Source organism: Neolamprologus multifasciatus, chromosome 19 (genome assembly GCF_963576455.1).
Source record: "Neolamprologus multifasciatus chromosome 19, fNeoMul1.2, whole genome shotgun sequence".
Taxonomy (NCBI): Eukaryota; Metazoa; Chordata; class Actinopteri; order Cichliformes; family Cichlidae; genus Neolamprologus; species Neolamprologus multifasciatus.
The window spans coordinates 11,859,855-11,887,644 of record NC_140457.1 but is presented as its reverse complement, the minus strand read 5'-3'; the positions used below and the strand labels follow the sequence as shown (position 1 = coordinate 11,887,644).

General features: G+C 42.0%; 1 protein-coding gene across 1 annotated transcript; it reads left to right on the top strand.

Annotated features, from left to right (window-relative positions):
* Positions 1-1,017: 1,017 nt before the first annotated feature.
* crip2 (cysteine-rich protein 2) lies at positions 1,018-27,409 on the top strand. The gene is made up of 8 exons (XM_085143985.1): positions 1,018-1,197; positions 13,099-13,193; positions 16,195-16,252; positions 16,482-16,613; positions 17,323-17,391; positions 17,523-17,617; positions 18,169-18,226; positions 18,473-27,409. Exons 1-8 carry the CDS (start codon positions 1,155-1,157, stop codon positions 18,538-18,540), a joined length of 618 nt encoding a protein of 205 aa, XP_085000111.1. The 5' UTR covers positions 1,018-1,154; the 3' UTR covers positions 18,541-27,409.
* Positions 27,410-27,790: the final 381 nt, after the last annotated feature.

Below are 27,790 nucleotides of genomic sequence, written 5' to 3'. Positions count from 1 at the left end.
AAATCAAGCTTGAAAGATTCTGAAGCTGAAGCATGTTTTAAGATTATACAGCATGTCATTTAGTCGTGTTTAAAGTTAAAGTGTGCATGAGAGACAACAACCCCCCTTATCTTAATTAAATACAATTTAATTAAGATATGATAACTGGGTAAAAATGAGAAGAAACAGAAAGCATATGAAGGGAAGCAGCTGAAACAAATAAAAATATTTAAAAAAAAATAAGGGAGATTCAGCGAGGCTGATTTCCGCAGGCACGTTCTTATAAGGGATCAGAGCCGTGATCCCTAAAGCATGGATCACCTTTTGTCTTTGCTTTGGCTACAGGGACGTCCAGGAGACCCAGAGGATTCCAGATTGTGCAAAGCTAGAAGCTGGGTTACTGCCTCTTTAGTAAGATAAAGGTAATCAAGAAAATAAAGCTCCTTAAAAGCATCCGCATAGTTTTTCAGTAAGAAACTAGGTAGCTAAACTCAATAGTTAAAGTAAGATTTTCAGATTTCTAAAGTAACAAAGCCTCATCCCAATCCTGACACCAGCAAGAGACAAACTTTTCAACACACATTAAACAGACACATTGTTTGGAACACAATTTAAAATCAATGGATTTCACTTACCATGGGAAATGTTTTCCCAGACATTCAAGCCATATTCATGTGACTAAACAGGATAAAGATGTTGACTAGTTACTGTTTTGTTTTGTTTTTTGAAGAATTATGGTGCAAGAAATTGTAATACGGAAGCACACAAGCATCAAAGTGCACTTTCACTGACGAACAAGTAACATTTTTCTAATTGTCTAAGCTCATATAGTGTAGGATGCAACGTATAAATTCTGCAAATTACACAATCCGAAAAGCTCTACTGAAAATTAGTAGAGCTTTTCGGAAAATTCACTGAAAACTTGGGCGTTTTTACCAGTCTGTCGTGAAATAGTGACATTTCCCACCATTCTTGAAGGGGGCATTAGGAGTGTTTTCATAGCGTGGGGGGCGGAGCTATGTAAATGACGAGCCGTTAGCTGAATAGATGCTCCAGCTTCTGTGAGCGGAGCGGGACACTTGCTGTTGAGAGCAGAGCTAGAGGACGATTAGAGAGTAGAAACCGCTGCGGACAACCAAAACACATCACTTTCACTCGAACCACCACACTCAAAAATGGCCTCAAAGTGTCCTAAGTGCGAGAAGACGGTGTATTTCGGTAAGTGATTCCCGGTTTAAGGGATCCAGGGTGTTTAAATTACTTTTTGGCTCGTTAGCTAAATATACTCATCACAGCCAATCGATGTAATTTTTATTTTTACATTAATCCTCTGAATTTAGAAATCCCATGTGCGGTGCTTTGAATGGGATATAAAATATTTTTGATATTTTTCAAAGTCCATTCATTGAAAATAAAAAGACAAACATTTGACCTAGCAGTAGCATTTACACTCATTTGCTAAAAATGGCTGATTTTTAAATGAGGTTCTGAATGTAAACATGAACTGGGTGTATTTTGTTTGAAGGATTTGTGAAACTGTAGCTAACTGTATAACTTAATGTATAATGATGTGTAAAGGAATATCTCTTTCAGCTAAACCTCTTAACATGTCTTATTAGACTAAAGGTTGCTGACAAAGTAAATGATTTACAGAGAAATACTTTGATAAACCTAGAAGCTGACGTGAAAGTGGGGTTAGTGTAAACAAAAGACCCAATAAGTGCAAACAAAGTGCAAACATTTAATAGATTTTATTTTTGTACACTAAATGCTTCTAACTTATGTGAATAGAAACATGCCCTGTTTACACTTGTCTACACAAGACTGGATGAATGATTTATCTTATTTCAACACTGATCTCTGGCATTTTTAATTTGTTGTGTTTGGTAAACATCCAAGCCTGGCAGTTGGCTTTGGAGAGTTGGCTGGTGCAGGCTGTTGCCAAGAGTGCAGAAATGCCATATGCTGAGATTGCCCACTCAAGAGAGGAGCGTAGAAACATCATGCTGCGTCAGTGGGATGAAAACCTGAAAACATGCATCTTTCACATCTTTGTAAATAAAAATATGAAAACGAGACACCCACTTGAGCCGTGAGCTTCGACTCGGTCACAGTGAGAGTGATCGCACCTTATATTCATTGCAACAGATGTTTACAGTGCAAAGTAATCTACGCGCAGAGTGCTGGATTAAAGGAGAGCATTTACATCTGAAAGCTGCACTTGACATGCTCACTCCTCAGTTTGTTTTTATTGCTGTTATGCAGTTGAACTTTTGAGTATTTCTGTGTTTGTGTTTGGCTGCATGCTGGGGAAAAAAAAAATCTTGGGTACCGATCTGTTGTACACTTCACAGCACACATCTGAGCTGTTACGGGGGTCAAAACCAATTATGTTAGTGGATGGAAGTCCTCTTATGTAACACGAGTGGCATGAATATCCCAGCTGCTGCTCATCCTATGGGTCCCGAGAGTCATCGGCATGGAATAATATCAGCACAAATAAGATTTATTTTTCTCCAATACAAATTTTATGCACCGTACCCGTAATGCGCTGCAGTGGGTGAGTCACAGCTCCTTAGTGATGTGTGATGTTTTTTTTATGTAACATGTTGAGATCCAGGCTAGCGGAGTTATTTTTGGTTGGGGTGTGTTATTGGGTGGAGAGCAATGAAGATGACGGCGTAGGCCTACTGGAAGCCAGTGCATACTAAATTAACTGCACTCATCCAGCCAAGGAGATCAGGGGAGGTGCGAATGGAGGTATTATTAAAGTTTTAGCCATTTCAAGGGAGGCTGTGAAAACTATGACGAGACAAGGGAGAGGTCAGGGAGGGAGAAGAGTTTAGCTGCCCACAGGCTGAGCATTAACATGTCAGTGATGAAGTTCAGATATTGTAGATGAGCTCAGTGGCTCCACCTACACACGCCCTCCTCTCAGCCATTTGGTTTTGCAGAGTGATGAAAAATGCAGAGCAGAGATCAATTTTCAGCTCTGCAAAACTGTTAAAGTCAGAGGAAAAGGCATGAATGGGGGTGTAACGTAGAAAATAAAAACTCTGTGCTTTAGAAATGCACCATGACATGTGTTGTTGATGGAGAAAATTGCCTATTTTCCATCTTATTTTGCTCTACCCCTTTTCTTCTTTTGGTGATGGTTTGTGGTGTGCTGTATAGATGGGCCCACCCTGCTGTTCCCCACCTGGTCTTCTTGCTGATTGGCTGAGTCCCACTGTAGGACTTTGGGGGTTGGGGACATTATTTCAAGTGGCCTCGGTGAGCCGCAGTCTGGGATGGAAATTCTTTCGGTTTGGGGAAAAGGAGGTTTTTTTTTATTATTATTTTCCTTTCAGTTTTAAGGGACAGCTGTCTTCCGGTGGTGACAGTTCAATTTCATTGCCACTCGATGCACATGTTGGAACGTTTTCTCTACTTTTGAAGCTTCTGCAGCCTAAAAGCGCAGGCTTATTTTTAAGAAACCCAAATAAGCAGTATCAGAAAAAGGAAGCTGCTCTTGGTGCTGGTATTAAAAGAATGCAAACATCTCAGAGATGGTCACTTCTTAATTGCAGGGCTTGCTTACTAAAATTCTCAGCGTCCACATTGCGGTGACGTGTCCGTTAGTTCCTGTGGTATGGAGATGCTCATAATACACAGGGGACTATTTGCTAACACTGTTGGCGTGTGAAGGAGGACAAACGGCTCGCTGAGCTTGTTTCGAGCACCCAAGTTCAGCCGAGTGATGCAATTCATGTGCATAACAAACGGGAGCAATGCATCTATGTGCAGCTAACTGAACAAATGAGAGCTTAATGGGAACTAATGGTGTTCTGCTGCGAGTTTCCCTTTTCTCTCTTTCATTCACTAGTCCTTCTCACTCTGGCTCTCTTTCCTCTTTTTTGGTCAGCGATGCCTCAGGCCCTGAATTCCTCTTCCCGGTTTATTTTTTTCTTAAAACTACAAGGACCGGGGGAAATGGGGTGAGATGGCTCGCCTTTATTTAAACTGAGACTCTCAAAGTGCTTCATGCATTATAATGAGAAAGGACATCTCTATTCACACAGGGCTCTTTCTGTCTCTCTGTACATTTGTCCTTCTAGTGAGACCAAATACTTTCGTCTCCTCAGTCTGACCACAGAGACCAGGGCACTGTTTCCCACACACCATCTTTTTTTTTTAAACCCCGCTTTTACCCCAAACAGCTACACAATACCCCTATTTTTTCCCCCTCACCTCTTCTATGTCGACGCTAGAGTACCCTGTTTTCCACTTGGCTGCCCAGTGGGCTGTGTGAATGTGCCTTTTCAGTTATGTAACATCATTTCTTGAGTTGTTGCCTCTTGTTCAGTGCCATTGCATAACCTATCAGCTCCTGTGTGCCACTCAATGAGAGTCCCTTTTCTCTGCCTTTTTGAGGCACAAATATGATCCCCTAATGGAGATGGCATTAAGCTGGGTGCTGACAATTGAGCTCCCCACTACCCCACCTCCCCACACAGGTCAAGCCTTCCAGCAGTGCGACCTGTTACATAACGGCACAGAGGAAACAAAGGTGGATGTGTGCATTTCACCCAAATAGCTTGCTCATTACAGTCCACAGTTCTAGAGATTGCATTATTACAACACACCTTCTTTATATTTTTTACGAATAGATTTTGTTCAGCAAGCACAATTTGTTGTATTTATGTTCTAAACGTATCGCTATGTTGAAGCCCTCTATACATAGAGAGTACATGTGCAGTCACGTGGCAGGTTTCCAGTAAAAACTGGAGGCTGATAAAACACAGAACACTAGGTGATAGATTGTAAATCATATAGATATGAGGTATAGTTGGATAACAGGTTTTGTTTGTGTGAGATGGAAAAACTGGTAGAAGTTCAGAAGCAAAATATGATAGAGTGCAACAGAAACAGGCATGACGTACATGAACCATGTGACTTATTTGTCACTCAAGGTTAATATATCAGAAAATCCAAGTTTGTTTGTCTTACCTAGTTAGACCATCACTAACGCACTAGACTGTATACAAAAGATGGCGATAACCTCATGATGTTGTTGTTGTTTTAAGGCTCTTTTGAAGCCATTAGCATTTTGCTCGTTTTAGTGTTTTTGGTCATCTCAGGTTTATCTGGAGCCAAAAGTGATGATATTTACTAATTTCTATGCTTGTTAGGTAACAGGATGTGTTCACACTGCCTATTGGTGCTAAATAAAAAAGACCAAAGATATAAAACATTAGAATTTTAGTCTGTGTAACAGGAGTACAGATTTCTTGGATGGGCTGTTATTACAATTAACCATAGACGAAGCCATATTCGCCATATTTGAAATGCTCTAAAAGCCTGGCACACAGCTAGCATCAACCTCCCAGACAAAGTGGCCGTGCCCCAATCATGCTTAAGTTTAGCCCTAATATAATTGAAAGAAGTCATTTTAACATGGGTTTATATGGATTGGCTTGATTTTAAATCGCTGTAGGAACTGCACATTTTGCCAGTGGATATCAAATTTCTTTTTTTTCTGTTCGTGTTAACCAAAAAGTAGCCACTACAGATACATTTGCTACCCCAAATGGCTAATGCTGATGTTATTGTAAATGTTACCACTGGGTCCTTGTTATTAAAAATCACATGTCAATTTAAAAGTGTTGTGCACTTTCAAATCGAGGCACTCCAGTACACCACACTCTTCTGTTTTAATACTCCACTTTGCACAGCTCAGATGATTTCACTTAGCTGCTACATGTTCTGCCTCCGTCATATGATGTCTCTTTCCCTCAGGGGTTCATTATCAAAATTACCTCTGGCTGGAGCTAAAGAAATTTCAGTGATCCTGCCTACACTTCTGAATGCATTGCCCGCTACTCTAAGCTGTACATGCAGAATAGATCTTTTAGAAAACCCTGAAGCTGGGCTAAGTGTCCTGACTGGTTAGAGAAGAAATGTGGTGTAGGGGTAAGCATGCGTAGGGGTTTGGGGAGGGTGAGCATGTCACTGAGACGGACTGCGGTAAGGGTGCTTTGCCTGCGGCTCCTTTGACCAGCCCAGACAGGATGCGAGTCAACTGCAGTCCATTTACGTCAGTCAACAGGATTCACGCGGTCTGCCTTTTTTTATTCACAGAGGGAGGGGAGAAAGGGAGAAAGTCTGGGGAGGAAACCTCGCCTTGGCTGAGGCGACAGACGACCTCCAGAGCTAAGTTTTGCTGTGGGGTTGCATCAGCCAACAGGAGACTCGTCCAAAAAGTGCTTCCTACCCGCTCTTTAGCATGGCTCTCCACCCTGCGCTGTCACTGAGCACCACAGGGAACTGCAGACACACATTCATCCTGAACAGATCAATTATGATGTTCGACACAGCAGTGCCAGGGTCAGCTTAGTTTTAGTTTAAACAGATTTAGCACTGGACAGTCTTAAAACCCTTTTCTTGTCAAGTGGGGATGGATTTTTTTTTTAACAAATTATCCCTTAGAGCTTCCTTCCTTAGCATGATTGTAAATTTTAAAGAAAACTCGCTGATGGCCACAGCTCTATCAAGTTAATAGAACAATGTGATTCCACTTAGGCAGGATAAAGATGCCACAAATGAACACATTCCTTACTTTAAAACTCCCCCAAAGTGACTTGTGAGGCTTAATTCCCCTGTGGGTGCAAATGAATGGCCATTGTCTTTAAGTTGAGTAAAAGGTCACAGGTCCTTGAGGGTGTTTGTACTTTAGAGAGCTGAACAGTAAGAGGATGCAGAGGAGGAAACACAGGCTGCTTATTTTTTTTCCTTTCTTACATCCCTCTGTGTACCCTTCACGCTTGAGTCCAACGTTGCCTTTGGGGCCCTTTACTCTGCCAGTCAGGTGTGTGGTGCTTATTAGGACATGCAGTCATCGTGCTGCTGCGACAAAAGCCAAAAAAGCGAAACACCCGCGTGGACTCAGCTGTCACTGATGGATGAAAGGAATGAGAAAAAGGATGGAGAGGGAGTATGTGTGTCTGTGTGTGTCTCTGTGTGCACATGCGCGTGTGTGTGTTTTGGTTTGTAAGTGTGTTTAATAGGGCTTTATTGTGGGAAAAGCTGAACAGATGGGTCCACATTACCAGAAGGTGCAACAGAACAGAAGCCAGCCAGCCATGAGTTCAAGATATTTACAATAACATCGGTTACATCATGATCATTACGAAAGACTTGATCGCTTAAGCACTTGCAAAAATGTAAATAAGCTACTAATTTGATGTCTGCATGCTGCGTCAAGCTAATTCAGAGCACTTTCAAACGGCCGATTTTTATATACCTTTGGCTTTGATGCTGTAGAGTTCTCTTAAACATACAAACCAGAACCCGGTACAGTCATTTTTTTTTTTATTTAAATCTCATTGCAGAAATGAGCTCCAGCTGCATGCAGAGCTGTGGCCCTGTTGTCTTCCTCTTTGTCAAACACATTAGATTTTCCCCCCACTGCACCCTGATCAAATTATTGAGTGATAAGAGAGCACCCATATGTGATTCCAGAGCCTGCCCCCCACCCCCACCCCCCACCCGGCTGACATTCCTCCCGCACTGCATGGTGGGAGATCAGCTGGGTAAATGTTGTTCAGTACGTCGAGCCCCTTTTTCTGTTATGACTCCGAGTTAGGCAGCAGACAAATTTCCTCCTGACCCCGGGGTGAGTACATCAGGCTGTCGTCAGCTCTGGTGTCTCGATGCAGCTCCTTCATTACTGTTGACAATCAAGCAACTGTGATTAAGTCATTTGGAGAAATGGCCCCTTAATGTTCATTTCCTCTGAAGACCCCCTTGTTAAAGTCCTGTTGCTTAATGTTCTGTGCAATTACCCGATGTTTGTAGACCATTTGCTGCAGGCCTTCTCCGGTGCCTCTCCCTTTATAGGCTGAGGAACTTTGTCTGAGCATAACAGCGTTCGGTCTTAATGCAGTCTGGTCCATAATGGCATCTTGTAGCTGAACAAACAAGGTAAATCAAGTTATAACCTGCTTAAAGTTCTCTGAGGTACTACTGTGTTTGCAAGTGGAGCAGATATTCTTACCAGCTGAAACTCAATCACACAAGTAATTTGTTTTCAGACATCCTGAATCTACTTGATGTTGAATTGCTGTTTTTATCCTCTGCATTAGACGTCTTATGATTTCAATTCCCCAGGAAAAAGTTAGACACAAAGTTAGGATAATGATGCTGTGACTCCTAATAAAACAATAAGACCAGATTATTGGGTTGGGGATCCACTGGAGAGGATGTTAGTGCTGTAATTTCTTTATAAATGGGTCATGGGTTGTGCAGTACTTTACCTCGAGTTTTGTCTCCTTTACTTTGACTAATGCATAAATCAGTGAGAAGAGGGATCAGCAGCAGGCTCACTCGGTGATTTAAACCATATTGACAATGCAATCAGGGCATCCGAGCGCAGACTGAGGAGCTTAGACCAGGAATTTACAAATGAAGTTAAGCAGCTTACAGTGGTGCAGGTATCATATGGTTATAGTGATGACCTCCGTCCAGCACTCTTTCTCATTTAAAGCTCGGTGTTCCCGCAGTAGCATCATCTCTGTCAGGACTGCATCTGCATGGTGAAATTTATTTTCACTTCTAAGTTCAACAAATGAGGAGATTTTTTTTTTTTTTTTTTTTTTTTGCTTGAATGCAAATACTTTGCAGTAAATAACTGACGTCTAGGACACGAGGTCGTTGCCAAATACCAAGTTCCCACCCTTGAGATATTTTGCCAGGCTATTATTGCAGCTGTCTTTGGTTGATGCTTGTTTGTGGGCCTTTCTGTTTTTATTTTGCTGCTTCAACATAAAAGAGTAACCCAGTTCCACTGGCAGCCTTATGCTACAGTCGCACTAGGGGAAGCAACCAAATTGTTGTGACCATGTGCAATGAACTTGTTGCCTTTGAACTGGTTGTTTCAAAGATGGAGACAAGGTCTGCGACCGTTCAGTCAGTTGGTGTCTTCAAAATAATGTTGGTGTGCCGAGATGGCAGTAAAATGGCAATAGCACGGAGCCAGTGTGCTATCAGTTTGGGTCACAATTCACAATAACTACTTACAGAGTTCAGAGGTCATCCAGAACGTCAGTTAAAAAACGAATTCAGAAATTCAGGCTACGTCCACACTAGCCTGGATAGATTTGAAAATGGCGTTTTCATCCGAAAACCCTCCGCGTCCACACTAGCGTTTTCAGTCGTTTTCACAGAGTTGCGCGTCCACATCGAAACGGTTGAAAACGCTTACGTTCCAGTACTGCGCATGTGTGAAACGCAAGAAGATTCGACCTGCCTCATTTCTGTTTGCCGCTTATTTACTTTCCGGCTCTTTGAAACGTCGCGGCAGAATGTTGAAGAAAAGCACCGAGTTTTTTAAATGGACTAACGATGAGGTGGAGTTGTTGCTTCGAGTAACACAAAACTACAAAGTTGCAAAAACGAGTGAGAATAAAGAATTTGAAGAAAAGCTATCTGGAGCATGTACAGACTGATATTAAGCTTTAATAGGGCTGTCAAAACTGAACGCAAACAAAACTGCTTTATGATGCCCTCCGCTATATTAGTTTTATTGGTCACATGACTGCATCATATGACTAACACGTGTCATCGTTTTCAAAAGTCTGCATTTTCGCTGTCCACACTGCGACGCGAAAGCTTCATTTTCAAGAGCGTTTTCAAAACGCTGCGTTTTCCTTGTGCGAAAACGGCATCTCAGTGTGGAGGACAAAACGGAGAGAAAACGATGCGTTTTCAAACGAAAACACATCAGTGTGGACGTAGCCTCAAAAATCTTCACTAATCTGCCTGAGAGTGATTGCAGTCAGCATGTTGAATGCCATTGTTTAAAGACAGGTTGCCTTCCACCAGGCAGCATGTCCCCTGTAATTAAAAGCGGTCGCCCAGAGGTTGAGGGTGTTGCTCAAGGTAAATCTCTTATATATGCATTCATTAAGCTGTTATTGACGCCTGTTGGTGTCGGTGTTTAACTCACCAATGAAATCTTTCTTGCACCAAAGGCTGATTTTTGGCACTCCTAAAGGTCTCTTGCCGATGGCCTCATTTCCTATTATCAACCCTCTTTGGACCACGTATTAAGTTTCTTAGATCAGCTATCAAATGCAAGCTCAAGACTTGGTGTCATGTCACTATATCTTATGTCACATTTAATTTAGTTGGTGTGTTTTGGGTTAGGCAGCAGTCACACTCATTAATATTTGCAATCTACTGTGTGACAGTGGTGGTTCTTCACCCTGCTGTTTTCAGCCCCCGGCTATTCCAACGCAGTTAGAAGCCATGAATTGTTGGCATTACTTCAGCTATAAAGCAACAGCAGAAAGGAATGTCAGGTGAGGTGCTTCACCACTGTTCAGCAGTGATTTCCTTAAGGACTTCCATTGTTTACATCAAGTCATGGTGGAATCCTTTTTTTGTGTGTGCTTTTGAGTGAAGCAAATCGCATGTTGTCGTGAGAGAAGACAGTCTGGCTAAAAGGATTTGGCACATTCTCATCGGTGTTGACGGTGTAAATGTGAGTATCCGGAGAGGAGCCTGCTTCTTTACACAAGTGGGTGCATTTACCCTAATGTTGTTGCCGTAACCAGGTAGAGGAAAATGCGATGGCATTTTATTTGCATTATTTGCACCCACACTGTTACTATTTTGGGATACTGAGACCATCTATCGTCCCTCGGCGCAGTCATTATGTAACTTTTATTTATTTATTTTAAATGTGGGTTTTTTTCCCCCCTTTTCTTTTTGACATGCTTGTCAAATGACATACCCAAATCCAAATGATCTAGCTTTAGTTTAGTGTTCGGGGGATGTAGATCCCCTCTACCTCCCCCCACTCTATATTCCCCCATCACATAACAGAGAGAGACAAGCTCACTCCTCTTACAACAGCAGCCGGCTTTTAAATCAGGGAGCCTTCAAACAGTGGACAGTCACTCATAGAGGAACAAGGACATGCTGGCGAGGCTCTGACGTCCGTTTCCATTCATACACTGACTTCAGATCTGTCTGGAGGTGTGTCTCTATTCATGAATCTGCCCTGGCAGGCTCCCTGTAGCCCATTTATGCAGCTTATTTTAACACTGGATACGTGTCAAGAAGTAGATTTGTGTCCTCAGATTTATGATGAAACAAATCAAACGCTCATACAGACAAGGCAGAACCCCTATTGGTTGCATTCGCACTCTCTTCAAACATCATCTCAAGATACTTTAAAGATGTGAAAGAAACCTGAAAAGGTACTAAACTGTGAAAATGCATGCGCTAACCCTGCAAACAGGTTAAAACAGCTTAAAAGGTCTTTCCTGTGAAGTATTGCTAGAGATAAAGCTGAAACATCAAAAGGAGCTACAGTGTCCATGCAAATCTTTCTGTCACATGTGTGTGCAGCAGCTACACATGTATCATTCTGCATCCCCCTCTTTCCACTATTCTCCAGGGCCTTGTTGTTGCCCTTTTTGTCTCATTGTTGTAACGGCCAGTGAAACTGTTTGTAAGTGGAAACCTCAGCAGGGTGTAATCAGATCTCCCAAAGCGATCCTTTCCACACGAAAGTCCAAATCTAATTTTTGTCATTCGCATCAAATCAAATCAAATTTAACTTGGTTATCCAAAGAACAAAGTTGATTTAATTAGACGAGCCCAAAATATAAAGACGCCGTAGAAAAATTAACAGAAGACGGTCGGTTCAAACAGCATTTCCAGAAGAAAGGCAGGGCATCATGACCTGAGACGTGCTATTGCTTCCAAAATGAGTAGGACGCACAGATACACAAGGCTCAGAACTTACTCTTTTGTCATATGGAAGTTTGCAATCATTGCAAATACTAATAAATTTTAGTGACATAAAAATAGAAAAGTGCTTTCAGTACTTTCCTTGTTTTTTTTTTTTCCTCAAAGTCGAGAGTCTGCGTATCTTAAGTCTAGTCTTTATTAATCAAATTGTTGCTGAGGCGTGACCACGGTGCTCTTCTGATTTCAATTAGATGTAATAAAGAAATGCCTTCATAAAGCAAAAGCTTATAACTTTAATGAGGTTTGGTCAAAAGACAATCTGTTCCAGCCTGAGACAGCGCTGCTATTGTGATTGTCATTAAATGCACACAACCCGGTAAAATCATGCGTTACAGTAGTAAGCAGGGCTTCCATATCAAAGTGTCCTAGTGGAAGTTTGTGAATTCAGACAGATGTTTTGTCAGTGAGCTTCACCTAGCTAGTCAAGCTAACTCCTGTAGTAGTTCATCATATGTAGCAAAAGGACTGTTTCACGATTCAACATCTCAAATTTCTTAAGTTCTAAAAGAACTTGAATTCCTGGTTTTATAGCACAGGAAGAAAACAACATCAGAAGGAATGAATGCATGCCCGATGTGCATATGTTTGTGTTTTTTCCAGTCTTGGGTATGTAAGGAAGCAGATTCCCGTATCCGGCTATTTGTGCCCTGCCTTGATAAGGGAAGGTGTTTCCTCTGCTGCCTTAGGGCTCATTGTGTTGAAGCAGTGGTGATTTATTATTGGAAAGTGTATAATAAGGCTCCCTGGCTTGTCTACAGGGCCAGTTCGACTGGGTGACTCGGAGGAGGGGGGTGGGGGGGTAATGGAAATGCAGTTGGAGGACCGCCTCCAGCATCCAGCATCCAGCAGGATGGGTATACTGTAAATCGGGGGATGGTTGTTTGTGTGTTTATGGGTGTAACACAAAAGAATTGGGTTAGATGTTGGCAACCCCCTGCTGCTAACGCTGGACTGGGACTAACACAGCTGTCCGTCTATCCTTCGGTGACATCATCACAGCATCCTGTGCGGTACACAGGCATTCCCACTCTCCCCACCTCCTATACCAACCCCCCACTCTCCCCTCATCCCCAGTTGGCATGTTGACAGCTTTTCCATCGGGCCACAGAGATACAGTACGAGGTTATTGTGGAGAGTGAAGCAATGAAGGGACGTCATTCCTCCAGGCGATGACTGATTGAACAGCACGCACAAAGCCCAACACAGCTGATGGGGAAAATAAAAGGCTGTTGTTTCAAGTAATCTATATAAATGTTGTTTTATGCCCGTGGTTGCACTCACGCACTTCTTCTTTCTTTGTTTTTTGTCTTTCTTGTGCAGCTGAAAAGGTGTCATCACTGGGGAAGGACTGGCACAAACTGTGCCTCAAATGCGACCGCTGCAACAAGCTGCTGAACGCCGGGGGCCACGCTGAGGTCAGTAAGAGCTAACGGTGCTGCTGTGTGCTGCTGATGTACATGCGTGCAAATTCTTATCTGGTTCTTCAGCTAAGCATTTTCCCCCATCATCTGTTAATCTCTTCTGTTTAGTTTTCCATTAGGTGTTTTGCTCTAATGGCCCACAGAAATTCATGAGGTGCCACAGTAAAGTGGCCAATTTTGGCATGTTAGAAGTTGAAATCAGAAGACTGTTTTTGCTTGATGAATAACAAACGTGGGGTTATTATTGCCAAACAGTTTACAGGAATAATCTGATTTGCAAACTGATTAATATGGAAGAAAGATTATATTGTAGTTTGCTTCACATTTGAGACACTTTTGCTTTTATTTTTATTTGTTGCTAAAATATAACTTTCTGCTGGCAATGCAATTGAATTGGGGGGACTCTGTATCTGCAGGCGGGACAGTGATATGGCACTCAGCACTGATGTGAATTACTCTAATTAAAGTTGTCCTCTTAATAGCGACTGATATGCTATTTATGAACTAGTTTTCTGTTAATGCAAGTTCCATTTCCAGTAGTTGTGCCTTTTTTTCTGCAAGTAATAATCGCAGCACAGTACAGATGGCCAGAAAGAATCAAAAGTCTGCAACATTACTAATTGACACAAGACGTTTGGCTTTTCCACAGTGAGTTTTTGCATTTTGAGGGAAACTTAAAAAAGGTGTCTTAACCTCAAATATTTAAAATTTCATTAAACTTAAAGAATACAGTCTTTTCAAATCGAAGCTTTGTATTTGGGGGAGTTTATTTCACTGACCTTTTGTAATTTTTGCAGGAAACTGCTCAGGGGATGTCCCTTTTCCTTCCTTGTTTTATGTCTGGTTGCATCTGTCAATATGTTTTGTCCCCATGGGAATTTGACCCTCTTTAGTCCTGCAGGATGAGTCGCTTTCAGATCCTTCCTCTCAGTCTTGCGTAACCAAACCACTCTATCGTGTCTCAGCATACTGTAGTTTCCCCTGACTATTCACTATCTGGCATCTTCACCCTGGGGGTTTTCTTATCTCGCCCTTTTTATTTGCCTTTCATAGACTGGCCAACAATTCAATTTCACCTTCTTGGATGTCACTCAGACACCTTTTTGAGTCTCTCACTTTGGTTAAGGAGGATTTGATCTCAGCCTCTTTGTACACAAAACCAATTTCCCTGCAGACCGCAAAGGATGCAGCTCTGCTGTTTTAATCTCTTTGTGATTACAGTAATGTAGTAGTCACACAGTCTCTCTGAGGCCCGCACTCTCTCTGCCCACCATCCTCTCCGTCCTCCCTCTCTCTCCATGGACGGCATTCAAAACCCAAACAAGTCCATGTGACATTTCATATTTTTTTTTAAAATGTAAAGGGACTGTGGGATTGCCTGGGAGAGGGTTTGATGTCATCTCAAACCTGGTATGCAGAGGGTTGTGAACTTCTTCTTTAAAAGGAGTCAAAGGGACAGGATGAAGCCCAGTGCGGTCAGTTGTTTGTGGGCTAAAGGAAGGAAGCAGCTCTCTCTGGTTCATGCAGTCACCAGCAATCAAAGAGTTAATGTGAAAAGTCTCCACATTGGACCTTGAATGTGTGTAAATGTGGCAAATTTAGGCGCTGATGAAATGAATGAGGGTTAACCGAATGGAAATTAAGCAACTTGCAGTAAAGAAGGTGAAACTGTCTGGGGAAAAATGCTGAAATACTGGAAACCTGTCATCCTAAAACACTTACAGTGCAACATGTGCTGTGTATAAAATGAGGGGAAACAAAGGAATGTGAGAAGTCTGAAGTTAATCCACCTTCCTTTTAGTGTTTCACATGGCACCTCTAGTCCAGCGCAACAGTGAGAAGTTGTTGAGGTACAGAGAATAACAGGAGGATAAAAAAAGGTCAGGAAAGAATAGAAATTTGAGAAGAATAGATGGAAAAGACAGATTTAAACTTCAGGATGTAGGAGTTTAACTGCTGGGAACAGAGTGGGTCGTTCTGCAATGGATAATCCAGTTTCAGGGCCTCTTTGGCTCTGGATGGGTTATGTCTGGTGCCATAGGGGGACTCTGTACATGAGGCTGTTAACAGTACACTCTTGACAGAGGAGCCCTTTGTTTTCTGAGAAAGTCACCGCTGCTTACTCATAGCCTGGCATCGGCACCCCTACCTTCATGGATCTCGTAAGTGTTTAACAGGAAGCGTGAAAGGAGTGTGTGGCTGCTTTAACAGTAGCTGATCCTGTCCCGGTTGATATATTATTAAAGCTGAAAGAGCAGGCTTTTTTTTTTTTTTTTTTCGCTCTTAGAAAAGGAGCTCCTGTGGCCAAAGCAGAGGGGATTGTGGGTATGTGCGTTGTTTAACGTCAAATGCCTGTTTTTGTGGGGTCTTTTCTTGTTTTTTTCACCTCTACCACCCTGAGCCTGGCACCTAGCCTGCTGAATTACTTGATTCTTCTCATCTATGGGCATTGAGCTCTGGACCAGTGGCCACCCTGGCTCTCAGCCCTGATCCCCTACCCAGGCTGGTCACATGCTCCTGCATTGAGCGCCACATTCCCAGCATGCATCAGCAACAGGCCATTTTTGACTAGATTTTTTTTTTTCTCCCCTTCCTCAAGTGGAAACTCACAGCGCTCCCACATATGCAGACACATGGCTCACTGTGAAGTGTGGCGTGAATTTATCAACACAGGCCTGTTACTTGGATATGGCCACTGTCATCAAAGTAACCTGTGACAGTGACATCATCATTAGGAAGAAGTAAGATGGAGGGGGGGGAAATGAACAGGAGTCAGCTCCATTTTTGGATATAGTCACTCCATCTTTTCATACACCTAAATAAAAGACCAAAATTAAAAATGTGACGTCAGAAAGGAGTGTCAGAAATATGACTTCTTAGAAATGTCACGCCCAGTTTTCCCTTTTGCGTCAGTATATTTTTTTTGTCCTTTATATGCATGTTGTATCAGTTTGTTTCATCCATAAGTCATGGTGTTTTTCTCTTTCTCCTGCAGCACGACGGAAGGCCCTACTGCCACAAACCATGCTATGCTGCCCTCTTTGGGCCAAAAGGTGAAGTGCAAGTCAACTTCACATACTTGAATTCTTGTCAGGTCTTTGTACACCATGTTATCACGTCTTAATAAGCACATAAATAAGCAAAAAGATATATGGAAAATTGGTTGATTTATCAGGAAAAATAAATCTGTTTTGTTTTTCCACATTTCTTTGCATTTCTGTGTTGCTGTTACTGACCTCCCCACCAAAGTCCACCCCTCACTTCACTCTTATCCATTTGCAGGTGTGAACATTGGTGGAGCAGGTTCGTATGTGTATGATACTCCTGCCAACAACAACGTGTCTCCCACCAGCGTGGATTCGGCCTCCAAAGCTGAAGAGAAGCGTGCTTATGCACCCAAGGCACCATCAAAAGGTAAACAGGAAAGTGTATTCATGCTGCAAATTTGTGGCTCTTTCAGCTGGTAGGATTTTTGGGGGTTTTTTTCTCCCCACCCGATGAAGATTTGGGTGTTTGCAAGGAGCTGCTGGTCAGAAGGGAAGCGGCTGACTCAGTGATAAGAAAGACGGTGTGCAAAGTCTCTTGAGGTTTGAAGGGGATTTTTTTCAGATGTGTCGGACAAGAGCAGATGCAAAAGTATTTAAATAGTGTGTATTCAGTTGTTTGGCATTTCTGTAAACTTTCATTATGTGAGAGCTACGTTTGGGCAGTAGATGATATGAAGATGTGAACTCGTATCATTTCAAAATCAGGAAAGTTGAAAGAAGGTTTTAAAGTTTCTTGAAATATAAAGAGGAAAGATTCTTGTAGTTAAGGTCAGGTGTTGCACGTTGTCTTTGCCTTTTGAATCCATCTGCTGTTTGCAACAGACCAAATGATTGGCTCCTGCAGGAAGGTGTTTAAAACTGGCAACCAGAGTATCTAAATCAGCAGCATTGGTGTCTTTACTCAATATTGTTCCCTTGAAGTGTGTAAAAGCTGCTTAGCACTTGGTCCGTTTTTATTTTTATTACCCCATGTTATTAGTTGACTCAATTTTACACCTGGGAAAACAGGTGGTCGTTTGTTTAACCGTTCCCCTTTGCTTTGCCAGTATTGTAATGTGTCTGTAATGTGTCAACAGCTGGCAGCATCACCACTTTTTCTGGGGAGGCCAACCTGTGCCCTCGGTGCAACAAGAAGGTGTATTTTGGTAAGTAGTTTCACGCTTCCAGGAAACGGGGCATTAAGAAACGTGTCTGAGCAAGAAGGTGTGAATCTGCGAAGTGGTTGCTACAGTGTGTCACCAGGGTTGTATACTTTTGTGTGTGTTTTCCACCGTAGCCGAGAAGGTGACATCACTGGGCAAGGACTGGCATCGCCCCTGTCTGCGCTGCGAGAGGTGCAGCAAGACTCTTGCTGCTGGCAGCCACGCAGAGGTGAGAAAAATGGGTGTTTTGGCGGAAGGAATTCAGAACAGAAAAGTGGAAAAACTGAAGAGTTGAGAAAAGAAGTGTCGGAAAGAAAATGAGGCAAAACATCTTGAATATGAGAAGAACGTACTCTTTGTATTCCTAACCTAAAATCTCTTAAATTAGCAGGTTTGCTACATATAATCCAAATCTGAATTGTCAAGTTTGCCCTTAAAAAGCTTATCTAACACTCACTGGTTTAAAAATATTAGACAGTCTTAACAGTATGGCAGTTAATGCTTTACACAAATAAAGAAGAAATGATTTGATATGGGGGCAGCACAGTGGTAGGCACCATCGCCTCACCGTGTGTGGTGCTTGCATGTGCCTGCGTGGGTTTTCCTCCCCCACTCCAAAGATGTGGGTGTCTGAACTGTCGGGTGTACCGACAACAAATAGATCTGCTCATTTGCAGAAGTAAATTAACTAATCTTTCTAAAATACAGCAGAAATGAGAGCTGTCACCCTTTTCTTATTGTTATGGTCGTGTTAATCTTTGTTTTCTTTTTACATTACAGCATGATGGCCAGCCCTACTGCCACAAACCATGCTATGCTGTTCTCTTTGGGCCCAAAGGTAACCGCTAGGGGGTGCTGTCAACCCACCAGTTATCACCTACACTTGAAGCAGAATGTCTGAGCTGCACATGTTGCACATTTCAGTTGTTTCATCATAAGTTTGTATGCTTCACAGAAGCTTCCTCCACTCCGAGGTTAAAAATACAGGAAATGCGTCGCAACCTGTCCTGCTCATGTCGTAGCTTTGCCTCTCCCTCTTGATTAACCCCTGACTCCCGCTGCTGTGTCCCTGTGGTTTTTCCAGGTGTGAACACTGGTGGTGTGGGCAGCTACATCTATGACAAGGAGCCCAGTGCAGTGACCCAGCCTTGAGCCTTTTGTCCCCTCAGCCTCACCTCTTTTCTCCACTCGACACTGACCATCAACCGCAGTATTATTTGTAGCCTCTTTTCTCTTCCCCACTTGTGTGTCCGTACCTGAGACAACCAGCCTTCTGCTCCAGATCTTCTCCTAAGTCTCTGCTTTTCCCCTTTGCGCTAGCTGGATCAGATTTAGCTACACAAGGAATGATTCATTGACTACAAATGCTGCCTACACATGTGTTAAATGTATTTGCTGCAGGAGCACAAAACACATCAAGCATTCCCACATTAATGATATTGCACACCAGCAATGTTTACACATGTCTAAATGTATATGAACACGATAAATGTCAATAGATTAAAACATAAACGTCTTAAATTTTCTAATATTTTACCCACAAAACAGCCTGACAAATGTTTTTGATCATGCATGCTCATTTTAAAGAAAAAAAACAATCAGAATGGGATTCTCAGGTGTGCAAAAAAAGTGCATTGTGGGTAAGGGAGGTGCAGGTCTTTACTGTGACGTGCTGACAGCCTTTGGAATTTCACCTCGTGGGTGCTGCAGACACAAGTGGTGCTCTGTAGCACGTTGCCAATAAATCTGTGTTTTACAAATGCCATATTTTTAGTTTGGCCACCTGACAACATTCCTCATGTGGAGGGGGAAAAAATCAATTTTGTTTGGAGAAGAGGGAAAAACAGTCCCGATATGATGTTTAAAAGGTGGGAATGTGGATGTCGGAGCCGATTGTTGATGATTTTTCAGAACAAATAAACTGTATGTCAGAATCTGGATAATAATATATGATGTGCTAATACATAACAAATGTTCTGACCCAGTTATATACGTGAAGTCTTAGTGAAGTTTAAGGAAGGTTGGGCTGCAGACAAACCTGTATTTATTCTTTTCATTCAAGTCCTTTGAGTTTCAAGCCACTGAAGCCCTCCTGGGACTGATTTTTGTTTTGTTTTGTTTTTTGAAGGAGGTCAAATGAGGCTGCATAAGCTGTATAAATCTCTACGATCAAGATTTTTATTATTATTTTCAAAGAAGTAACCCTGCTGTTATTTTTCCGAGAGATGACGCATTATTTGAAGTATTATATTTCTTGCCATTAATGAACAAAGTAGCGTAGCTTGTAGAAAGAATAAGACTGCAGACAAGTCATTCTGTAAGAATGTGCATCCTAGTATTACTGTATGACTGTTACTGTGTTTGTTTATTACCTGTTGTATATCGTAGGGCTTAACAGACCCTGCAGGGCTCGCTGTTCGTAGAGCTGAATCGCCCTGCCGCATTCATCTTTTTAATCCCTTGGATAAATATTGCAGAAAGTCTTCATTTGCGTGTGACAGATTCTCAACTCCCTTTTTCTGTTCATGAATTGCAATAAACAAAACACTACACATGGTGTGAGTTTGTGGTATTTTCGTCTCGTTTGTTCTCCTAAAATGGATTATGTAAGCTTTTGTGCTTTTGCTTCAGGGGAAAGTTATGTGTCTGCTTTTAAATAAGAGCCAGGGAGCATCAGTACAGGAAAATGAATGCAAAACATTATTAAAGTAAATGAATCGGTTGATAACCTTCTCGTAAGTAGTGTGTAGAGTTTAAGTAGTGTGGTTTATGGCACAAAATTTAATGCGTTTTATATTAAGGAAAGACATAAGTGTTTTACAGACTCTGTTTTCTTGTGTAATGACATATTTGTACTTGACAAAATACTGTGTTGCACATCTGCTAGTTTAATTGGTGACATCTGTGTTACAGCTTAGTGTATGTATATGATACTGTCAGTATCACATTACTTTCAAGTCTAGTATTTAGCATGGATAAGCAGTATAAATGTGTACTGAATGGGTAAACCACTGTAGCTGGAATCGATACAAAGCAATTTTAAGCATTATTAATGTACAGAAACAATTGTTTTTTTACTGTTTTTACTGCACAGTCTGAAAGGCCTCGAGTATTATCATCACCCTGCATGGCAGGGGGCGTGCCCGCCCGTTTTTGTGCGTGTGATAACTTGAGAGAGCTGTCACCTGGGATTGCCCTCTAATAGGTCAAGTTCAGAGGGCAAGTCTTTTGAAAAGCTTGTGAATGGGATAACTGAAAAAGAAAGTCGGGAATTTCAAATTAATACCATAGGTGCAGCTACTGGGAGGCTGAGGAGCAGCACTGGTACGGGCCAGTATTTTTTCCATTTGTTTCAATTTGGCCTTTAAGGCCATGACAAAAGGATTTTTGTCAGTTTAAGAACATAATTTATTAAACTAACGTAGACATATACAAAATTAATGAGCTGTGCAAATCAGTAAGATCAGTGGTGCAGGGTGTGTATGGGTGTAGATGAACACGAGGCAGAATGGAGTGCCAGCCACAGCTTTAATGTCCGGGAGCAGGTGTTCCCAGTTCATACCAATGAGCTTTTGCTCAGGAGGAAGCTGGAACACGTGCAGTGCAGAAGATATTTCTATGCATCAGCATGCCTGCAGAGGGAACGAGTTAACAGCTTTGCACATTTGAATATGTAGTTTTCAGCATGTCGAAACACTGTAACTATTATTCTTCCCATATTTACTTGATATTGGAGTCATTGTCCATGATGCAAATCTCCTGTTTCGCTACATCCCACGGGTGCTCTACTGGACTGGGATCTGGCCCTTTGACATCCTTTCAGCTTCGTGATATGATGTGTTATCCGGCTATAAGCTGTGCTAATGCAGGGACGGACATGGTCAGCAACGATGCTCAGGTAGGCTGTGGCATTTAAAATACGCCTAACTAAGGGGCCCAAAGTATGTAACTACAATTCCTTTCACCACCAGCTACCTGAACTTTCGAAACAAGGCAGGATGGATCTCTGCTTTCATGTTGTTTACACTAAATTCTGACTCTACAATCTAAGTTGCAGCAGAAATCACAGCTCATCACACAAAGCACCATTTTTCCATTTTCCTGATGTAGAATTTTGTTGAATTCTAGCCTCAGTTTCCTGTTCTTAGACACGAGCGGCACCTGGTGTGGTCTTCTGCTGCTGTAGCCTAACTGCGCAATGTTTATTACAAGTGTGTTCAGAGATGCTCTTCTGCATACCTGGGTAAAAAGAGTCATCATTTGAACTGCAGTTGCCTTCCTATCAGCTCCTCTGGCATTTAACCAGACAATTTTCTGCAAATTGAAAAAATGGTTGTGTGGGATAATCCCAGAACCGCTGCCCTGATGAACGGCTACCCTGAGGGACACCTGAGCAAGGTAGCGTTCCCACTGCTCATCGGGCGCTGCACTGGTGGCTGCCCACTGCTTCACTGGGTGAATGGGTTAAATGCAGAGGAGTAATTTCCCTACGGGGACTAACACATACACATTATTATTACATTATTATTATTATTAGAAGATCAGCAGTTTCTCAAACTGTTCAAGCCTTTCATGGTAACTTTGACCATGCTACAGTCAAAACGACTTAAATTACCTTTCTTGAACTTCAGCAGATCATCTTCACTGCGTCTGTGCCTAATTGCATTGAGTTGCCATGTGATTGGTTGATGTGTTCTGCATTAGCAATCAGTTGCAGAGATATACTTAATAAACTGGCCACAAGAGTATGAAGAGAATTTGTGTTTCTTTATATTGTTAGGTATTGTAGTTAGTTTGCCCCCTGCTCTGAAGGCTAGAAAGTGTGAACCCAGCACCATGCTGCAATTATGAATGAGTGAGCTATGAGATACGTTACATTGCTGGAGGCTAATACTGAAACTAGTCACAGTATCTAGATACCTTGCTGAAGAAAAACAACATGCTTGAAATGACTGGAAGGTGTCAGTTATATCTATCACACACACACACACACACACATTTCCAAACTTGGTGAGTGAAAGCAGCAGGAATGTCTTCACCCTGCTGCACGGTTTCAGCCTTACATCACTTTTTAACAAGTTTCACAGTATTATAGGTGTGGTTGCATTGCTGTTGCATGGACATGCATGGCAGCACAGTTGCAGCTTATGTCATCATCAAGTCAAAATACAAACTACCAGTTTCTTCCCAGCATTCGGTCACATCTACTAACACTGTGGAAACATCTTTGTATCGTTGGGCTGAACCGCACCCTGAAACCTGTGTGGTTTCCTGGATACCAAACACATTTCTGTATGTACAGAGTCACTGAGCCACCTACACTGTTTCACATCAGTGACTACAAGGTCACATGCACCTCAGATGGACTGCCACCTTGTGATGGAGACTGCCAAATAAAACCATCTGCTGCAGGCAAAATTAGACACGCAGGAATTAGAGAGAATACAGTTGTCACCACTCATACAATATACTAGCTTCAGAAATACGGATTGTGATCTTCACCTCCGGTTTAGAACTTGCTAAATGTGAAAGATCCACCGTAGAGTGTCTCATTCAGCGTGCGTAAGTCGTGAGCCAGCACAAAGACTTGCCAAAAATCCACACCCATGTTTTTTTCTGATTTGATATTATCACCAGGATCACAAAAATGAAAGAGGAGCGCCCTATGAACATGTTTAGCAATAGAAAAGCCGACAAACCGGGCAGCGCTAAGATAGAGTCGAACCTTAGACCCTGAGAGAGCTGGCAAGTAAAGAGATTTCTTGTAAGAGGTGTCAGATATGGGAGTATTATCTGTTAAAGTAATGTGTCTCATAACTGCTTTTCCAATAAGGTGATTTCAATTCCTCCTTCTCCCTTTTCCTTTTGGACCATTTCCTTTTCATTGAGGGGAGCGAGCTTTGTTTCACATCATAAAACAATATTTCCAGCAGTTATTCCCTAAATAGATATTGCATACTTCCACAGGCCTAACCCATCCACCAGATGTCCAAAAGTTCCAGTAAAGTGACCAAAGCAGCCATACTGTACAAGTATGTAGGCGTAGAGGTCACTCCAATGGATCAGGGACAAATCTGTGGAGACGTCTTTGTCACTTTCCGTGGACGCCCAGTCTTGCAAACATAAAGCAACTGCTCCCCATGATCAAAATGTGTTTTTTAATTTAGCTTTGTTGCAAAAATACACAACCCTGAGAGTCATTTAAAACTGTAAATTGCTTCCTTTATACCAGGTATTGTCTGTATTTTGACAGTGGCTCTATTTTTAGTGAACCCAAGCAAGACACATATAGACTGCATGTGAAAGATGGACATGGCCACCATCGCCTGCTGGTTTAAGTATATTGGCTGCCTTTGCTATGAGGTGACAATTTTTAAATGAGAGGGTGGAGCGTTTAAGCATGGTTAACATGTAACACCCATATACTGTTTGGACACAACACACAGACACAGATACCTGCTACATGTGTCTAGTATCATTGACTGAGACTAATAAGGACTATCCCCAAAATGGGCCACTCATAAAATACTTAAATTTAGCGCTCTGTCATTAAAGTACATTTGGATGGTCAGTACCTCACAGTGGAGTGGAGAATCTTATTCATGAGTGATAAGAAGATGGGACCAGTAGATTGGTGCAGTGATTTCCCGGTGTTTCTATGTCCCAACCCTTACCTGAGGTCATGAGTTCTCTTTAGTGATCAAAAGAGTAAGGTAGTGAAAATAAGCTGCGAAAATGAGATAGGGTGAGGACCATAGATATCTGAGGGATCTCAGAGTAGAGCATATGCTCCAAAAGAAGCCAGTTGAGGTAAGGATGCACAACTGGGACAAGACCCCAAGACACTGGAGAGCATTGCAGGGGAAAAGGCTGCTTGGAATAGCATGATTAGCCTGCTGCCAATGTGATCTCACTTTAAATAAGCAAAGATAATACATGGCTGGATACTCTATTAACATGAGGGAACCCACACCACAACCATAGCGGTTGAAGATGAGGCCAGGCAGAAAAAAGCTACAACTGTAACCACACCTGTCAACCACACCCTAACTTTAAACCTTTATGGTATCCTGATGGATGTGTAATATAAAAAAATAAAACAAATCACCCTTGTACAGTAAGTATGGCAGAAACTATCCATGGAGACCGAAAATGTGTTTTGTATCCAGCTGTAAACATGCTGTTAAAGCTGTTAGGTTGGGCGTTTTAACATCAGAGTCTGTGGGGATTTGCCCTGTTTTGGAGCCAGCCTCAAGTGGTCGCTCCAGGAACTAAGTTTTTGGTTTTGGGCACTTTTCAGTTGTTCAATGCAGCCCTGGAGATTTTTGCTTTGCTGTGACCAAATCCAGAGCTAAGGATGGAAAACTCCAAATAAATAATAATCATTTCAAGTCTGAATAAGTGTTTATTGAATCAAATTAAAAAATATAAATTAAATATTAATTTGCATGCATTAGTTTCAATTTGTATGTATTATATCATTTATATAGCAAGAAGCTGGTTAACAAAAGAGTTTTTCAGGATGTCTTCAGTGACTCTTAGGAGTCGTGTGTCAGTCTGACTCTGACGCTGTTAAACAGCTGTTCAGCGCTTCTCTGGCTCGCATCCACGTTAGATTAACTTCAGTCCCTGTGAAGTGGGTGACAGACTGCATGGGTCACAGCTTTGTTTCCCCTTCGGTCAGGCAGGCTGAATGAATTATTGAGGCGCCTTTTGGTAATTACATTTCAAGTTTTTAAATGCCCTCTGATCTGCTGCGATATTACAGGGAGCAGTTACAAGATAAGAAATGTATACTTCAGTTCTGGTGTTTTTACCAAAAGACTTTGCTCCAACCAAAGGACATCTGATGGGAGGTGCGCAAAATAAACATAAAGTCATATTAGAAGCCCTGGCTTTGCACCATGGGTTTGGTTTAACTGTACAGCTACATCAGATCCTCTGTATTAGTAAAGGGCGTCAGAGGATTTATAAGCATTGTCCTTTTCATTACAGTGACGGTGCTATCTGTACACGCTTCCACTGCCTGTGACGGTTTTCAAAAGACGCTGCGAAAGCTTTTGTTTCAGTTTTCATGTTTGGCATCAGCATCGAGCGTGTTTGTGTGATGCTAATGCAGAGAAGCAGATGTCAGAGTTTAATCGCAGCACAGCCATTCGGCCTCTCCCTTCTTCTGCTCATAACATCCTCCCTGTGGCTGCCACAGCTCAGGCCAGCCAGATGGACCCACATTGAAAGTGAGATGACACGATTGCATTTGATGGATAAAAACGAACCCCAGAACCTCCCTGCTACCCCGATAGACCAAAATGATATGCTGTTTCTCCATTGCTGCCCCCAAGCTACCTCACAAGAACAATCAGCGAGCACAGGTGGGCCGTCTGCTGTTTCAAACACACGAGTACAGCAGCGCAGAGGCATGAAACCATGGCGAGCTGCCACTGTCTAGGCCTAGAGCCAAGGCCTTCCCTCTCTCCCTCTTCTGTATCGTTCTCCCACTGTTCCCCCAGGGCCTAGCCCAGCCTGCGATGAAGGGATTTTTATCATGCTTTTGGTAAAGAGAGCTCTATTTTTCACAGATATCAGTGACTCAAAAAGACCAGCCGCCTTTCTAGGTCATATTACAGTTCGTGGCAGGGGTAATTGAAGGCTGGTGGCAAAGAAAATGAGGATAACCTTGGTTTTGGCTCACCTTTTGTTTACGCCATCAAAACATGACACAGATTAGTTAACGAGGTATGCAAAGACCAAAGTCCCTTTGGTTGCAAATCCAAGAGCAACAGCAGAGCCTTTTGCTGGCATTTATCTCATCTGTCAGGTCGGAGAACAGATAAAACAGAAAGTGAGATTGGAAAAACAGACTCGGTGCTGATATTGGAGGGATGCTTTTGAAGCTCTGGCTGAACTTCCATGTACCACTCCCACTTTGACCTTCCCATCAGTCCTTTCTGCAATATCTTAAGCAAATAGAAACCCAGTGAAAAGCGTGCTTTTGTGTGTTTACTAATGTCAGATGGGTTACATAATGTTCAGCCACACCCTTCAGACAACCAGGAAGCAGCTGCTAAACCGCTCACATGAAACGGCCGGCTCCTCATCACCACATCTGTCCAGAGTCTTTTCCCTCTTTTGTCCCCTTTTCCTGTTTTTCTTCTCTTTTCTGCTTTCCATTGTGCACATTTAATTGAACGTACATACCTGCATGAGCTACAGCAGGGTTATTAAAAGGATCTAATGAGCGATGAAAAGAATAAAAAGGATCTCGAGATAAATAGGGAAAGTTGGGTAGCCTCCTGCCATTAAAAGCAAGGTTGGCACTCCCTTTGGCTTTTGGGTTTTTTGGCGTGTTTTTTTTATTGTTTTGTTTGGGGTTTTTTTTGTTTTGTTTCAATCCAGTTGGAAGCAGAAGTGAGATAAAAACAGAAAGATCTGGTGGGATTCACAGGTTACAGGTGGACTTCTGAATTCAGACTTTTACATGATGCAATCACTGAAAAGAAAGAAGAGCAATGGTTATAATTTCTATTTTAATAGCTGCACAGCTAACAAATGCAGTAGAATCAAACCAGATTCCCATAAAGTCTCTCAAGACATTTTGTCTTCGCTGTTTTGTTTTGGTTTTTTTTAGAAATGCATTAATTAACTGGAAACAACAGAGCTGCACTTTACAAAATTACTTTTATGCTTTTCAATTGAGAGTGGAGAGCTATTAAAGCTACACTAATAAACTTTTTAAAAAAAATTTAATTATGTGTATAGCGAAAAATGTTGCTGTCAGGGATGAAACCTCTTACGTCTCTGCCTCTTTTTATCTTATTGTTTGTTTTGAGGAAGTCCATCAGCCTTCATCTTCTTTATGATCTTGCCACAATTGTTTAAGCAAATACTTTGATAAAAAGCAGCCAGATGTAAGTCACAAAACTTCACAACACCATGATTGTTGGATCTGTAAATAAGTTTGCTGTATCCATCACAAAGAGAGCCACGGATGCGATTTTAATAAAAGTGTCTGAATCTTAAATATCTTGCTTTAGTCAATTAGTGCTGCATTCGCTCCATTAAATGGGAAGGCTGAACTTCCTGAATTGTGTGTGACTGAGTGTCTGTGAATGCAGGAGCGGTCACATGTAATTCCCCTAATTCTTATCTCTCACCGAGCTCAGATAAAACAAAGAGCAGAAAAATCAGTAGCACATGTGGAACAAGAAGGCAAATATTTAACCGCTATGTTGATTTTGTTTTCATTCATCTTTCTGCACATGTTTACATTTTCATCATACGTGTCCTTAATAAATGTAAAATAAGCCACGCAGTAAAGGCGTCTGTCTGTGTCCAAGGCCGCGCCCGCTGACGTCACAGCGGCTTTCCTCATTGTTGAGTATATTGTAAATGGGGACAACCT